The sequence below is a fragment of the Trachypithecus francoisi genome, unplaced genomic scaffold (assembly GCF_009764315.1).
Source record: "Trachypithecus francoisi isolate TF-2019V2 unplaced genomic scaffold, Tfra_2.0 Lachesis_group13, whole genome shotgun sequence".
Taxonomy (NCBI): domain Eukaryota; kingdom Metazoa; phylum Chordata; class Mammalia; order Primates; family Cercopithecidae; genus Trachypithecus; species Trachypithecus francoisi.
In genome coordinates this window covers 34,041,624-34,059,559 of record NW_022681458.1, presented here as the reverse complement: position 1 = coordinate 34,059,559, position 17,936 = coordinate 34,041,624, and the positions used below count along the sequence as shown (strand labels likewise).

Below are 17,936 nucleotides of genomic sequence, written 5' to 3'. Positions count from 1 at the left end.
ATATTTGTTGAATAAGTAAAATAAATTGTATTTCAAACTTTAAATGCCTTTCATTACATGTAGGACATAACACTTCTGTTTGCCTTTTGAATGCTACACTGGTCTTTTTGTTTGTAGTATTTTTAGTCACCTTTTCATCTGAAAATAAACTAGTTCCCTAAATTCTGATTAAACTTAGAGATTGTGCCACTTTCTGATTCAGTAAGATGGGCCCCAAAGCAAATGTAAAATGCTAAGCAAACTGCACATTTGTATTACTTTTCCACCTGAAAAGCATCCTGTTACACTGTTCAGTACAAAATCTAGAGAATGCTTATCACCACCCATGGTTTAGGTGACAGGAACTTCAGTCTAGAGACAGAGTCCTCCAAGCAGCACATAAAGGGAACACAGCTTCTTCACATCTCCCTTCACTGCGACCAAGAATCAAAGATCGAATGACTGGCCGTTGTCCTGACTTTTCCAATATGACTCACGCGTAGTAACATAAATGTGGACGTGCCTTTATAGGCATTTTCAAATTTGAAAAGTCTGTTCACTTAGCACAAAGCACCATTTCAATGAAAGGTTTTTATCTCTTCTCAGAAGTAATTAAGAAGAAATGTAGAAAATACTTCTTTCCTTTTTTACATAGAAACTATTAAGATTTTTTAACATTTGATTTTTGCTAAGAATGAGCATGAAGTTTTTTTTTTTTTTTAACATTGGAAGTGAAAGTTACCTTTCATCAAAATATTAAGGATTATTTAGCTGACTCAAGAAGATGAATACAACTATGATCACAATGGTAGAATCTGTGAGAAAGAAAAATATATGAAGACCAGAAAACAGAGTAGGAGAGAAAGGTCTACAATGGCTTGGCTGCTAAGAACATTTTTACGCTCATGCCAACACTAAGTGCTCTTCCCAATGAATAAACCATATGCCCGTTTAAAAAATATTTTTATTGTTTTTGAGACAGCGTCTCGTTCTGTCACCCAGGCTGGAGTGCAGTGGTGCAATCTCGGTTCACTGCAACCTCTGCCTCCTGGGGTCAAGCGATTCTCCTGCCTTAGTCTCCTGAGTAGCTGGGACTACAGGCGCCGCCACCATGCCCAAGTAATTTCTGTATTTTTAGTAGAGATGGGTGTTGGTCAGGCTGGTCTCGAACTCCTGACTTCAGGTGATCCACCTGCCTCGGCCTCCCAAAGTGCTAGGATTATAGGCGTGAGCCACAGTGCTCGGCCCTTATGTCCATTTTTATATGCTTCCTTTCACTAAATCCTGCTACTTCATAATATTCCCTTTGTCCCAGTCCTCGCCTCATCATCCTGCACCTCCAGCTCAGTACCCCCATCTCTAACTTTACTTCCTTGGGCAACCCGTGTTTGTGCCCTAGCTACCAATGTGAACATCTGCTACCTTAAAAAATAATAAATAAAAAATCACCTCATTGCCTAATATCCTCCAGGGCAAAAATTTTGAAGGATTCAGCATCCTCAAAACACAGCCACAGAAGGAAAAAAATGCATATCTTTTTCAGCTCAGTAAATTCTATCTATATAAAGATTAAATGAATAACACCTTAAAAATTATTCAATGCAAGCAAATCCATGTTACCAACATGTATTGTCTTCCTTTATGCATATAAGAGGAAGACACACACATTTTATTTTACTTCGTTTCTTCACTGTTTCTCCTTTGCAATGTATTACCACATAGAAGAGATATAGCATGTATCTGCAACTGTAGAGAATAAAATGCAAATATTTCTTTCTCTGGGATGGTATTCTTATCTCCCTTTTTTTCCTGTATCAAAACACCTCCCCCACTGGAAGGTAAGAAATATTTTGACTGAATTAAAGTGAGTCCTGTGTTAAAATAGCTTGCCTGAATCCAACCAGAGCCCATTTTTTAAAAATCTTCATTTCCACATTTGGTCAGCAGCTCTCCCAACTCCAGGCCTTATATCAGCAGCCTCTTTCCAACCTGAATTCCCATCTCCATATACCTTTGCCCTTGAGCTTTTACCAGTCCATTTCCTTTACATGTTTGCACTTAATTTGATTCCATCCTTCACGCTTTTTTCATTATTCTTAGTTCATCTACACCACATAAATTATCACCTTTGTTTTCAGTTCCCCATGTGCTCCAATTCACACCAATTCCAAATAAATACTTCTGATTCTCATCCATTTAATCCAAATTAATTCATATTCTCCCCACCCTCCATCCCTTATCTCTACCTCCCCTTTTATCTGTTTCTCTTTCTTGTAGCACCTACTTTCCCTTCTGTGCATGTCTCTGAGGAAGGTTTTACAGGCAAAATGCTTCCGCAGATGCAAGGCAACTGCTTACTATGTTGTGGGAGGAAAGCCATGATCTTTCTGCCTTATTGCCAACTTCCATGGGCTAATGCTTGCATGTCTGGTTTGTCCTCCGTAACTTGTGTCCACAGGTGTCATCACCCCACATCCCATTGATAACCACTGGCAGCAAGAGGGAAAAAGCTTCTTGCTGTTTTACAGTATTTAACTTTGGCTAACTGGCTTATTTCTGGCTTACAAAGCTGTTTTTTCACTCAGTCATCACTAATATCAACAACAATAGTAATAGCTATAATCAACCCCACTACTATCTGTAATGAGTTCTTACTATCTGTCAGGTATTTTGTTTTTTTACAAGTATTTTACAGATATCTGCTCATTTAATATTCAAAAAAACTAGGAGGTAGACACAATTGTCTCTATTTTAGAAATGAGGTCATAAATCTAGGAAGCGATAGTGCGAGGACATTAACCCAAGTCCACCTGATCACAAAGCTCAGCTCTTAACTGCTTTGCAATACTGCTTTTCTAATAACGCTGGTGCCTCCCTGAGTGAATTCCCTATAGGAGTCTTTCCACTTTAGTCCAACGTAAGGCAAGGAGTTGCAGGTGCCAGGTAACATAATGAGCTCCACCTTGGTAATCACTCTGAGTAGACAATGCTCAAAAAAACAAAGCACCAAATAATGCATCAACCCTAACAGTCACCCTCCTGACATCTCTGTTGGAAAGAGGGGATAAGAAAGAAGAAGAAAATGCTCTGGACTCCCTAAAAAGAATCTCTGCTTTCCCAGAGCTGTCCAGCCTCCATGCTAAGCAGGATGTGCCCTTAGTGCCAATAATTCAGAAAGTGTCCATAATCATGAACTCCACAGCCCCAAGACAACACAACATTCTTGCCCTTTTCTGCCTTCTCTGGTTTCCTGGAGGGGCCAGGAGATGAGTCATGCACTTCAGCCTGGGAGCACTGCAATGTCTTTCCAATGTCTTGCCATTACTTTACTCATTGACTTTAGAAAGAAAGAAATATCAATAAAAACTACCTTCAGGACAATATCAAAGAAGCAAAACCTGACAATAGCATGAAACATTAGCCTTGGTGTATGTGGAGTGGTGAACTGGAACCCAAATTCTGATGAGAAACCATGAGTGGGTCTCCGCCTGAGTCACGGGATATAATCATTATGTTAGGAGACTGTCCCATGAACCAAGCAAGAGCCACACAGGAAAATTAAGTTCAGAATTAGAGCAGTATAGGCCCAAGTCCTGGTGTGCAAGGAAGTAATGTCAGTCTTCATTCTCCCATGGGAATAACTCTGAGGTTCAAAACAGCGATTTCCTCTGTCACACATTATGTATTCGAACTTCAGAAAGTTCTTCTCTACTACACAAAAACAGTTCATAGACCTCCAGAACATTAGAATTGAAAGATGCCTTAAGAGTCAGATTGTTCAACAGCTGTGGACAATGCGCTCTGATGAGGTAAAGGAATAGGCTCAAGGTCACAGAGCTAGATAGTGGCAGAGTTAGAACTAAAGCCCAGGTTGTTCTGATTTTCCAGCCAACAATCTCTCCCCTGCACACTTCTTTGGTGGCACAGCCCAGAAGGCCCCCCAGAGCACCCAACACTTTTCCTAGCTTATATGCCATCACTGATTTCTCTCCAAGAATGCTTTTATACTTCCACTTACACCTTTGGGGATTTTCCCTATTCAGCTCGCAGCATGCAAACAGTATGCAAAAACCACACAGGTAGCACACTGATGGAGAGTCACTTAAAAGCCACCAATCACAGTAACTGCTACTAGCATCCTCGTAGCTCAGGAAGAGACACCACCCCTAAGCTTCAATCTCAAAGCAGAGAACAAAGACCAGTTCCAAGAAAAATACAAGTCTCACTGTTTTCTGTGTAAACCCCACTTTTCCAAATTATCCCATTGCTCAAAAGACCAATATGATTGGAACTTAGGGGTGGTGTCTCTTCCTGGGCTACTAGGATGCCCTGAGTAAAATACACAATCCCCATCCCTCCCCTACCCGCTCTTACCACACACATAGCAATGTAATCACTTTAGCAACTTCTCAGTAACAAGCTCATTAAAAAGCAATTCTGCCATCTCTCCATAAAGCACGCGCCAGAGAACAATGCAAAAGAGGAGATGCCAATTAATTATAGAATGATCACATCTAATGAACTCTGAAACCCTCCTGCTGTTGGTGACTTTGATGAAAAATCAGGATGCTGGGAAAAGAGTGAATAGGGACACCCTGGCTACCTTGTTTAACTGTGAATGCTTTCAAATGCATCCTCAGACCCCAGTGTTGATCAAAACTGTGGAGCTACACTCGCAAAACAATGCAAAGTGTCAGGAAAGCGACAAGTGTCTGTGTCACAAACAGCTACGAGTCACTGCCAGGGCCCCCTTCAGCCATCCTCAGAACTGTGTGATTCTATGCTGTGGTTGGCACTGTAGGGACAAACCCACGTCCTGTACTTGGGACATCTTGAGATCTTAAGGTAACAAGTGAGTCATTCTTTGTCCCTACCTGGGCCCTCCCGCCTGTCTATCACCTCCTCATCAGCAGGGATGCCACTCCTCAGAACAAAGAGGAGCCCTCCCACATGAGGAGGCTACAGGAGGGGAAAGGAGAAGAAACCACGTGCGGCCAACTTGTACCACTACCTGTGTGAGTCCTCTGGTGGGCCTTTAAGTGGGAGCTTTTTGTATAAACTTTCCGGCACCCGTTAAACTGACAGCGGTGGACCCTCTTCTTGTTTTCGGGACATGCTTCAGCCCCTAGCCCTCCTTGGTCACTGTCGCTCTGTCCACTCTTAACGGCCCCGGCAGCCGTCACGGCTGCTGCAGCTGTTGCGACCCCTCCCACCTTTACAGAGCTGAGAGCAGCCTTCTTGGCCACCAGTTTCAACGTCACCGTGCCGTCCACGGCAGAGAGAGTTTGTGAGGTTTTGACCAGATGGCGGCTGAGCTCAGGGGACGATGGGGGCGTTAATGAGGTCACTGCGTTGAGCTGGGCCTGGTTGACGGCTGTGTAGCTGTCTAGAGAAGAGCTGGCCGGCTGGAGGCTGAGGCAGGTCTCAGATAGCAACTTGTCCCGAGAGAGCAAGATGTCCACTGCTGAGCTCTTCTCACAGATGGCCGCTTCCACGGGGAGCAGCAGGGGGTCTAAGCGACGGAAGCTTTCCTCAATGCACGGGGGAGGGGAAGCGTGGAGGAAACAGTCCAAGTCCTCACCAAAGGTCTCTGAGATCCTCCTGGGCTCCGTCTGTAGGTAGCGTTCCAATTCAAGGCATGTCTGCGAGAGGAAGAACGAGGGAGAGAAACAACCATCAGAGGCACAGAACACCATGAGGCCACACGTTGACAGGCAGAGGGGAAGGTGCAGAGAGACTGGTTTCATGGCTTGTATCAGAAACACTTTAGTAGAAGGTCTGACCTTGTTATTTATTCTCTGAATACCTCTGAAGGGTTCATAAGGGTCACATCACATGATTTAAATTACTCTAGCTGAAGGAGAACAAGAGCCTCAGAAGGACTATCTCATACCTTTGAGATTCCGGAGAACATCAAATGATGATCTCTTGCCCCTCAATCCAATTCAGAAGGTAAGACGCTCCAATTCCCCCTCTAGAAATTCTCATGCAAGCAAGAAGCAAATAGAAACAGGTAAGGTTTTCATACTAAGATAAGACTTCCCAGAGTCCAACTTCATTATTCAAAACAGACTTGAGCACATCGCACAAGTCAGTCCGTTTTCCCACTTGCCCTGAAGAACAAGCCATGTTCACTCAAACTAAGAGGTGACCTCAGTAACAATCAATCAACAGCAAGCCCTGCCTTGGGGATGGATTCCATAACCAGCAGGAAAGAATATTGTTCTAAAGAATGTCTACCATAAAACTTTTGAGGCACAAGACAAAACCTTTGTTGTTTATAGCAAGTCATTTAAAATACAATGCTATATACTTTGTGGCAAGGGGCATAAATCCCATTTCAACGGTTCAGTGTCTCTGACTACATGATAAAAATACATTCAAACATAGCTATTCACACCACTTAAAGATAGGACCCAATATATTTCAACATAAAATTTTCACCTGGTAAAGAAACAGGGAAGAAGAACCAAAAAGTTCAGTTTCAACAAATCTTCATCCATGGCACTCATAAGTTTTTGTAAGATGGGGGAGTGCTTTTATGGCAAAAGTAGATATTTAAGAAGTTTGTATTCTAATGCCCTCCTCATTCAAAAATCCTAAAATTCCAGAATCTTGTATAAAACTACATTGCTAACTTGTACTATCAGCTCAATTTGCTCTATCTTCTGGATTCAACAAAGAACCACTGATGGCAAATTTAAAATGTGACTAGCTCCAAATGTACTGCCCCCGTAAAGCTCCTATGTTTTCAACCAATGTTCTTATTCTAGGCGTTTATTATATTAAGAATATATTTTAATGATATACCTAGTAGTGTTGTATCTGTCAAGGATTTTATTTTGGTGACATTTCAAAAGACTGGTTTTAAATCACACTTCCGGTAAAACTCTGCATTACTGAATAAGAAAATCAGATTTTTAACTGTGAATCAGCTTTGGGTCTCACTGTTGATTTTCAATGGTAAGAACTAATGAATGGTTTCAATCTTCATTCAACACTCATGTCACAAGTGTTCATTCAACTACTGTGCTCACAGCAAGGTACAAGGCTTTGTATGTGGTAGAGGGAGAAGATACAGCAGTAGATCCATGTGATGCAGGTATAGAATGAAAAACCACAAGCTAAAAATTACATAAATTCACATAAAAATATGATACCAAAAATAGTATAAAATGTGTTAAGTTCTTAGGGGCTGAGTGGACACCTAATTCTATACTCTATAGTAATGTAGTATGAATCAAGGAAAGCTTAGTGGAAAAGTAAGTTTTGATTCTGTTTTATTTATTGGTTAAATAATAGCTCTGACTCAGTAGCTTCCCACCACTCTATGTTCGAAACCAATATGATGACCTTCTCAGGTCTAGAAATATGAATTATCCTCACTTGCTTCTTTTCTGAACTCCACTTTTCAAAAGTTTCCCCTTCTGTATTTCATCTCATTGCTAGAAATTATCACTTACATTTCTCCAATATTGAAGCCCTCAGTCTTCGCTCCATTCAATTCATTTCTGAATTATAAGATCCTACTCCTGAAATCTCCCTTAAATTTCTTCTTCCCTTTCTGAATTATCACCTACCACGCACAGTGCCTGGCACCTAACAGGTACATAATGTCTGTCAAAGACAAAGCCCACCTTATACTATTACTTTGATCATTCTACCTCTTCTACTCTTCAAAAGCCATCTTTGAAACCCTACCCTGTACCATGCTGAGGAGGAAATCTTAGAAATGACACTAATACGTATCTCTGGGAATACAACTGCAATGCTTCTTGAGCTTTGCCCAAACAGCAGTACCAGATCTTTGAGACACAGATATGTTTTAGGTAAAAATCAGGATGCCTGGGCAACATACCAAGACCCTGTCTCCACAAAAACTAAAAGAAAAGTAGCTGGGCACAGTGGCTTGTGCCTATTGTCCCAGCTACTCAGATGGCTGAGGTGGGAGAATCACTTAAGCCTAGGAGTTCAAGGTTGCAGTGAGCTATGGTCGTACCACTGCACTCCAGCCCTTTGGGCAAGACAGCAAGACCCTGTTTCTACAAAAAAAACAAAAACAACAAAAAGAAAAAACCGCTGACTCATGGGGTATCAGATGTCCTTGAGGTAGTTCCCTGCCTCCTCTACAATGACTTTTACATACTCAATCATCAGTGCCTGTGCATAGAGTTTTTGTATCCATTTCTTTACATACTATCCAGCTCAAAGATGGAAAAGTCACTAAGAAATTGTGACTATTAGAAGGTTCAGATCTCTTCATATTCAGAGTTCTGTGGGGCTGAAATATTCTAAATACATTTACACACTCTTCTGGGAGGATTAAGTAACTTATCCAGTATGTCCTGGTGTGAATTGCAGGAGCACATAAGTCATATTTATGATGTAAAGATGGAGAGACACCTGATCACTAAACTGTGGAAAAATCTGGACCACTTCAGAGTGGCTATAACTTGCAATCCTAATACAGGGCATTCTTATTCCTTCTGAAAATTGAAGAAGCGTTAAGTACCCATTAGGATGTACAGAACAGCCCTGTCAAATCATTATGAAATGATTGCTGTCTTAGGAAATACACTTCTTATATCTGCTGGAGATGAAGCTTAGGTAGAGGGGAAGATTTTGTCAATTGGAAACCAGGGTGAGGTGGTTAAAGACTTTTCTCATCACGAGTAATGGAGATTAAAATGTTAAGGACGAGGAGGATTCTATTATTAGATTATTTCCAAGTCAATGAGAACATTTATTTCCAACATTGTTTGTAAATGATTATGAGAACTCTCATAAGAAATGTCCATGATAGGCTGGGCACAGTGGCTCATGCCTGTAATCCTAACACTTTAAGAGGTCGAGGTAAATGGATCAATTGAGGTCAGGAGTTTGAAACCAACCTGGCCAATATGATGAAACCCCATCTCTACTAAATATACAAAAAATTAGCCAGGTGGGGTGGCGTGCACCTGTAATCCCAGCTACTCGGGAGACTGAGGCACAAGAATCACTTGAACCTGTGAGATGGAGGTTGCAGTGAGCCAAGATTGCACCACTGTACTCCAGCCTGGGCAACAGAGCAAGATTCTATGACCAAAAAAAAAAAAAAAAAAAAAAAAGCCCATGATGTTTAATGGGAATTGAGGTATTAGTATTTCCTCATGGATTTTAATATACACACACATACATATATTGAGAAATAAATGTGTATATGTATGTGAGAGTATACATATATATATTTCCTAACTCCATCCACTGAAAGAGGCTACAGGCAAAGATCAACCCCAGTAGCAATAAGCACACTTAGCCCAGGGATCTTGGTTTCTAAATATTATTATCTAATAAAGGGAACCAGGACTCCCTAGATAAATAGTCATTTGAAGGGCTGGAACAATGAAAATAAAAGTTGAGCCTAGAATATCATTGTGGTACCAAAATATGAGGACGTGCTCATAAAGTGATGAAGTCATGTCAGAAAGACTCAGAAGCCAACTTAAAGGAGTTCTCAATGGCCAAATGAATAATATTAGGTTATAATTCATAAAACAAATATCCCTGAATCCATACTGATATAAATAAACAACTGAAAATAAATAAATAAATAATAACTGAATAAATTAAAAGACGGAAGGAAAGGGTCGGTTCCTTATTACAGTAAAATTATGATTCAAAAACACAGAAGGAATGATGGAAATAGAAAATCACCATTAGGCAAACAGCAAAGTAATAATGAATTCTACAAGTAAGAATTACCAATGGATGCTAAAACCAGTAGACAGATGTATGATGAGAAACAAGGATCTGCCTTGTCTCAAAGTATCCACCCAACAAAATATTTATTAATTACAAAGATAAAAATAATAACTTTACAGTGGAGAAACCTGCAAGAAACCACCTTAGCCATATGATCAAAGTTAGCAGCACAAGGAACAAGTAATACTGATCACATGTACCTCTGATATGATATGCTGACAAAGATACAATATTATTCTATGATATTCCTGTCAAAATGGATAACCTCAATCTAATCACAAGAAAACAGACAAATTTAAATTGAGGACTATTCTACAAAGGAAATAGCCAGTTATTCTTTAAGTGTTGGGTCACAAAGAACAAAGAAAGACTGAGAAGCTGTCACAGACTGGAGGAGAATGAGGAGATATGGCAACTAAATGCAATCAATGGACCCTGGTCTGGATCCTGACCCAGCAAAAAGGACTGGTGAAAAAAATATTATAATTCAACGGAAGTGTATAGATTAGTTAATGGTATTATATCAATGATAACTTCCTGGTTCTTATAATTGAACTATGGCTGCATAACATTAGGGGAAGCTGGCCAAACCATATTTGGTAACTCTATGTACTATTTCTGCAACATTTCTGTAAGTCTAAACTAACTTCAAAAAACACAGAGAGAGAGACGAAGACCATGAGCAGGCTAAAAGTGTCCCTAAACTGTAAATTTGGATATAGAGTTCAAATGTTTTTCCACCAGAACCAGAGATTTACTCTGTTTGAATGATACTCTTGCCAGCAAACTCCAAATCTGCATCAGCAGATGTCAGTTTAATGACATAAATTATGCCTGTCTGGCACTCACCTTTGAGGTACAAGGCTTCCCTCGGCCTGACCTAACCATACAACTTACGGCTTGAGCTACTGGATCAACCCCCAACCCCTAAAAAATTCATTACAGTCAGCAATGGGAAGAAAATGTTCCCGAGTGCAAAGTGATTTTCCTCTATATTGATGAGTCACAGAGGAGCTTTGTGAAGACTCTCTTGATATCTCAACTTTGAAATGCATGGCTTCGCCTAGCTTCCTAATAAATATCACCTGAAATTTGTATTGAACTGATCATCTTTAAACCTTTTTAAATACTCTCTTCATGCTTTTCATAGCCTTCTTACTTGTTGCAACACACTTATTAAAAGTAATAATCCAAGACCGAGTTAAAAAATAATAGACTTTAAACCTATTACTGCCTACTACATCTATGATAATTTTCCTACGAGGACCTGACTTTTCCTCTCCATTTGTTTATTCAATCATTTGTTTGTATCAGTATGAATTCATTTTTATTTTATTCTATGGATTGTAATCCACTATCATCATTATTCATTTTTGTTGCTCAGACGCAAAAGTTTCCAGAGACAGAAGTTGAAAGAAAATAGGATAACTCAAGTTTTGTGGCACATATTAAGTTTATCAAAATCTCTCTGCTGCTGGCAAGAGGTAGTTACTTTCACAGCCTTGAGAACAATATAAAACACTTGGTCATATATGGGCACGATGCCAAGGTTACCAAATGGCTTCTGTTCAACCTGTCTTTATCTCATCATCAATTATGTGAAACCTGCCAGTCAGGATTGCAAACATCTCCTGTCACTTTGACTGTTTCCCCTAAAACCCTTCCTTAAAGGGTCTCCTTCACCTGTTTTTCTTGTCCTTCCTTTCCCATGCCTATATGCTTGAAACAATCTTCCTTTCACCTTCCCTCCCACTCATCGTTCTTTCATTCAAAGTCCAACATACAGTCTATCCCCTTCAGGGAGCCCAATCTAGGAAAAAATGGAGTCAAGAAAATACACTGACCGTCAAGTGTTGAAAGACACCCCTCTTCAATCCTGGACAATTAAACAGTATTTCCAAAATGAATCTTAGAGTCCACAGATTGGTGGGATGTCTGGTTTATTAAGATCATGATTTTAAGAGCAATGATATTTCTTATACCATATGTTCCTAAACAGTAAAGTTAAGTGGTTAGAGCTAAACCTCTACCTCTGTTTTCTCACACGGCAGATATGTCTAAGTGTTTGAAGTGATGGAGAGTTGTAAGAGTTAGAACTTTCTGAAAAAAGGAGCTAGCATCGTCTCACAACTCCCATCCATTGCAACCACTATAACTACAACCATGTTTAGTTGGGGCAGACTGTAGTCCAGGCGCTTCACTGCCATCACTTTTCAAACAAATTATCTGGAACGTAAAAGGTTCTAGTTTTTATTTGTGTCTTTTAATTTGAACATAAGACAAAACCATTGGTATAATATTTTTGCTACTACCCAATAACTGTGCCACTTTGGGTAATTATTGGGAATCTCTGGATCCATGTATACTCAAGTTAGTAAGTAAAACAAATTTAAAGAAACAAAGAAATTGCAATTTTCTAATGACTTTTTCTGGTACACAGTCAATGAAATAAAAGGCCACCAACTACAGTCAATGTTTCTAATCAATTTTCAGTCATTTGTGGTCCTTTAGCCAGCTGCCCTTAATCTCAATCATTCCACCTATCTCGCCTAAAAGGGCCAAGAGTTAAAAGTACAAAGAGATTAAATAAATTGGGGAGATAATGCAGATACAAAAGCATGGGAAACTGCAGCTTTCCACCATGTGGAAACTTGCAAAGTCATGCTCCCTCTGAGATCAGATCTGGGCCTGAATGATGATGATGATGGTGGTGGTGAGGAGGATGATGCTTCTGGTGAGGAAGGGATGGACTTTGGTTCCCAGAAAGAATGTTCACCCAAGTAATCGCACAAGCAGGTAAACTACACTTGGCTGCCCACGGGAGCCCCTTTCTGACATTTATTGTGTGGTTTTTGTCATGTGGTATTAACCATGGTGTCATGGTCCCCAAAGAGTTTGAAGTAAAGAAAGAAACAAACCTCTTGCCTTTCTCCTGGGAGGGTCCCAAAGTTCAATTCGCGTTTTTGTGCTTTGAAATCTTCAAACATCCCAGAATGGAAATTCAGAGTGACACAAAACAAGCTACTTACTGTTAGGAGGGAAATGTGGGTTTCTTTCTTCAAGCCACCTTTAAAATACTCATTATTTTCCAACTTATTAGATGTGTTTACATATCACTTTTTAGCAAAAAAGACAGATTCTCTGACTCCAGAAACCAACCTGAAAATCTGGATTGCAAAGACTGATATTGATGGGAACTTTGTGACTCTCTTTCTCTTTAAAGAATGACATGATGTAATGATTCCGACACATTTCTAGGCTTTCAAAATTAAGTCAGAATTGAAAGACAGGAAAGGATGTGGGAAGCATGGCCAGGGAGATCTGGTCCATTTTTGTCAGGAGTTGGAGGAGGAGGAGAAAGATGTACTATGCTTAATAAACTCAGGAAGTCCATCAGAGAATCTCAGATTCCAAGCACCTGAACCTTGTTGCCTACCTTTCTGGGTTTCAACATTGTAAATAGGCTTGAGGAAGAAGGCGGTAACACTGAATCCACCTTATGGCAGAAAGGATAAATAAACCAGTGCAAGAATCCACCTTGTGAGACCTAGAAAGTGGTTCCTAACAAGATATTAAGCACATGTTCACTTTTTCTTGACTTTCATGACCAGGAAATATTAGGAGAGAATGAATTTTGTCTAGAAAATGTGGATAATCAAGTAGACAGTATGAGTGAAAATCTTACTGAATTTTTTTTAGCTATTAGCTTAAAAGAAAACCCACATCAATAGCACACCTCAGAAGTACAATAGTGTTACACATTACTGTCAGGATTGCTGAACTCCATGAAATAACCAGGGGACTACGACAAATGCTAAGACTGCATTGCTTTTGACTTTCTCACATCGACTGGTTGCTGGAGCTGAAACCAAGCTATATATTTCCCTCTGGTAATTTGTAAATTTTGAGAGACAATGCTGTGAAAACTAATTTAATTCTAAACAAACATGAAAGTTGAAAAATTTCTATCAAAACCTCTTCTGTGTTTCTCTTCTCCTATTTTCAACAAAGAAAATATTTGTTTGTATATGTTTCCTTGGGGAGGTGGGTGGTGAAGGGGAGAAAGGAGACAAGATTAAAGGCCTGGGGAGAGGGTGATGTCTTTGAAATTACTTTCCCCAGGCACATGATGCAAAGCAGCCTCAAATACCCCTTTCATCTTCCAAGGATTCCTTAGTTGCAGTGCATAAAAGAAATTCCCAAAACAACTCAAATCTAATTTAACTGTCAAAGTGAGCTTTAAAGTCACATAACCTGGGCAGAGCTGGTAGCTGTGGCCCAGGCCTCACACCCTTTGAAGGAAGGCACTGGGTTCCCCTACACTTCCAACAACTTGGAAAAGCACTTTCCTCATTCATAATGTCTGTGATCCTCAAAATTCAATGCAACCACTAGGGACATGATGGCCCATGCACAGAGAGGCTTCTCTAACTTGGTTTAGAGTTGTTTTTCCAGATGTTACTCTGCAGAACACACTGACTGGGAATCTATTGGCCTGGCCTCTACCCACAGTTGCAGGGAGCCCTTTAGAAGAGTTGCTCACTATTACTTGGCCACTGGACTATACCTAAATTCCAGCTTCTGAGTAGTAAAGAGACAACACTGCTTATGCAGAGCTAGGGCCTAGAAGATGCTCCTGTATGCTATCCCCTCATCTCCTGTGCCCTCATCTCCCAACCAGGCCCCTATTCAGGTTGGCACACACTGGTGGAAACCCCATTTGTCACATATAGATTGAAAGCAAATTGCATTAGATGGCCCTGCTTGGGTCATCACACTTCCATGGACAAAATGAAATTCACACCTCAAAGAGTCAATAAAAAATAATCCTACCCAAACTACTGGTAAGTGCAAAGGGCTAGATCTGGACTGAAAGTGAGATTTAAGAATGAGAAAATGCAGGAGAGACACTCCAATGGGAAAAACCCATCACAGCCCATGACAATGGCAACTAGTCGGTCCCTGCTCTGAAAGGAGAGGACTCTAACCAGTTCATCAAGAGCCCAAGGACTTGGGAGGAGGCCTCTTTTCAAAGGAGTGATGGCTTCCCAAGAACAACAATGGCCCTGTCGCTTTTTCAGCTTCCTATTAATTTTCCATAAAGAGCAGTTTTCTTGACGAGCGCTTGTGTCAGGCAGGGCCTGATGCTTCAGAAACCTGTAATTATTCTTGGCTCCCCACCCCCTACAGCCTCTGCACCTGTGTCAGTTCAAGGCACCAGCTGGCCATGTCTTGCCTCCTGCCTCTTAAGAGGGGGAGGGGGGGAGCCATCATTGAAAACCCAAACTCACATTACTCGCCTCTTCTTCCAAAATGCAACAACAAAACAAAAATTTTAAACTCACCAATCTCATTCCTTCCCCCAATGTATCTTGCCAAAGGAAACAAATAAACATTAATTGGCTAGAGAGCCCTCATTCAAACCAAAATTACTGAAAAACACAGTAACAGGGAAAGGTCTGACAAGGGATTATTAATCCTGTTTTACAGCCCGCTCTTATGCACCCTCACCCGCTCTCGTTAACTTTGCACACACACTCACACACTCTCCTCAAACTCCCTGGGCCCCTTTACACTCAGTGGCCAAGATGGGAACATGCCGAACCAGTTGCATCATCTCCCCTTCCTCTCCCAAATCACTTGCACAGGCTGACTCAGGCTACTGGGATTTTTTTTTTTTTTTTTTTTTAAAGCAAACTCATTTCATTGGCTCCCTCCTGGAACATAGTTATCTCCTTTTCAGTTGGGTTAATTAATATACCCTTCCCCTACCCCCACAAAAACACACAGACACATACGATTACTTCTTGTACTCCAAAGCACAGCTGCACACGTGTACAATGTTCTTTCTCTCCCTCGCAGCTTGAATTTCCCAAGAAAAACAGGTTCAAAGCCCATTGGGGCCACAGTGGCAGATGCAATTTAGTGACTGGTAATCATAGAGAATGCTTTCAAAACGGAGAGCTTTAAGGAACTTCCACCGTGGAATGTTAAAGACAAGGTGGGGGCACTAGGAGGAATGTATGTTCTACTCAGAATGCATAAAATGGCAGCCAAAAACATAATGAAGTCAAGCCCTAAGCTGTTTTTCCTGACATGGATGGTTGTTGTACTTTTACTTGAGATACTTGGACTTGACTTCCCACAATGTTTAAGGTGGCTGTGTGGGCGTGCCAAGTGCTGCTCACCCCAGTTAAAGAAACAGACTGGCCATTCGCACACTGAGAGGCAGAAGAACAGGGGCCCAAGCATTGGCCCTGGAGCCAGACTGCCTGGGTCCAGTATCAGGTTACACTACGTACTAGCTCAATCCCCCTGGGAGAAGTTAATTAATCACTCTGTGCCTCAGTTTCCTCACCTGTAAAGTGGGGTAATAGTAGTACCTACAACGCAGAAGCATTGTAGTTCAATCAATTGATATACGCCAAGTACTTGGAAGGGCCTGGCGTGCACATTCTGTATGTTGTAGCTGTTCAATAACTAGTGTTATTTTTCATTACACTTCCAAATATATACACTTCCAAAGATATAAAGAAACCTATTGACGGCATGGAGATGGAAAATAAAAAATACCAAATAAGTATCCAGGTGAAGTAAACCTGTTGGATATAAAGGTTTAAGTAAGCAGGGGACTCTGAGTTGGGAAGATCAACCCTGACTAGCTGGGTGACTTTAACTTCAATGGGCTGTTTTCTCATCTACCAGCTGAACTTCTATGGGCCCGCTAATCTGGAATTCTATGATGAAGCGAAACAGTAATAGGAGAGTGAAGACTGAACAGTGAGAAAGGCTCATTCAGCACAAGTTCAGAGGAACTGATACATAGCTCTGCTGTCACTGGGTGGTTAAAAAAAAAAAAAGAGTTTGGAGAACCTGGAAGAAAGTGAAGAACCTGGAAGAAACCTCCTCTGACAGGGACCTCATGGCCTTTAATAAAAGCCCTAAGACACTCAATAATCCATGTTTACAGGATGCTATGAAGGTTTAATTTCCTGCTTCACCATGGATACAAACCTCACAGCATCTAAAATGTAAACTTCATGAGAATGTGACTCCTCAAAGATATCAGACCTGTGCCTGACTTGCAGCCGGCTTCAAGCATTTGTCAAATGAATGAATGAATGAATGAGTAATTGAATCAACTCTCAAACAAACAATCGAAGTGAAAGTCAACAGTGATCACAATCCTAGGTAGGAAGAGATTCAAGAGTATCACAAAAGCCAGAAATTCTTCCTTCTTCACCAAAGGAACATCAGAAGCAGTGTGTATGAGTTTATTACCAACGTTTCTGGTAGAACACGTCAGTATTTTCAGATGTAACTATAGGTGTTATTTACTTGTCTCTAACGTTTTTCATTTGAAAAAAAAAAAAATGTAAATGCTTACTGTCTGGGACAGATCTGGATTTCTAAACGGAGAGGCCAATTTAGGTTCACAGGGTAGCCCTGAAAGTATGCACCTGTGTGGGAAGTAAAAGCTGTCTCCTTGCCCTGGAGAATGCCCTCTCCCTCTGCCACTTCCTCTTTTCTCCTCTGGCCTCCAGAAACCACCAGGAAGAGAAGCAATTAAGACGAGTGAACAAAACGCTATTTTCAACTGTCATGTTTTATTGGTGAAAAGAACTCTGGCCTGGGAATCAGGTTCAGTGCCTCCCTTTCGCACACCACCCTTCCCCTTTCCAGCAAACTACTGAATCTGAGTAGAGAATTCACTTCCTTCCCTGAAAAATGGATGAATCACACTCTCAAAGACTCCTTCTGGCTCAAACTTCTTGCTGATAATCCTTCAGTGGTCTATTGTCACTCTCAGTTCCTTACCACGGCAAACCAGATCCTACATGATCTGACCTTACTCTCCTCTAATCCTCCCCTTCTCCCCTTCAGACATGACACTTCTCGCACAAATGCCCCCAGTTTATCCCTCTCTCAGAGCCCTAGTAACTCCATCCACATCCGAGAACGCAGACTCCTCAGGTCACTGCACACCTGTTTCCTTCTAATCGATTATGTCTTAGCTTCATTGTCACCTACTCAGAGAATTCTTCTTTGACCTGCCTAGAGAAACTAGCCCAAACAGCCCATTCATTCTTCATCATACTACCTCATTTTATTTGCTTTTTAGTACTTACCAAGTCCTGGAAAGGTCTAAATTATTTGCTTGCATGTTTATCATTTATCTTTCCCTACTAGCATGGACGTTTCAGGAGAACAGG

The 17,936-nt window shown here is 40.9% G+C and overlaps 1 protein-coding gene across 7 annotated transcripts in view; it reads right to left on the bottom strand.

Moving 5' to 3' along the window:
- The window catches only part of KLF7 (Kruppel like factor 7), a 94,170-nt gene that overhangs the window by 45,085 nt on the left and 31,149 nt on the right, over window positions 1-17,936 (bottom strand). For 5 of the 7 annotated variants that reach the window (XM_033230533.1, XM_033230532.1, XM_033230534.1 and 2 more), the window contains one exon: window positions 4,988-5,621. In XM_033230533.1, the coding sequence (XP_033086424.1) occupies window positions 4,988-5,621 (634 nt within the window). The remainder of the gene's footprint in view (window positions 1-4,987; window positions 5,622-17,936) is intronic. The other 2 variants (XM_033230535.1, XM_033230536.1) reach the window with 2 other exon arrangements.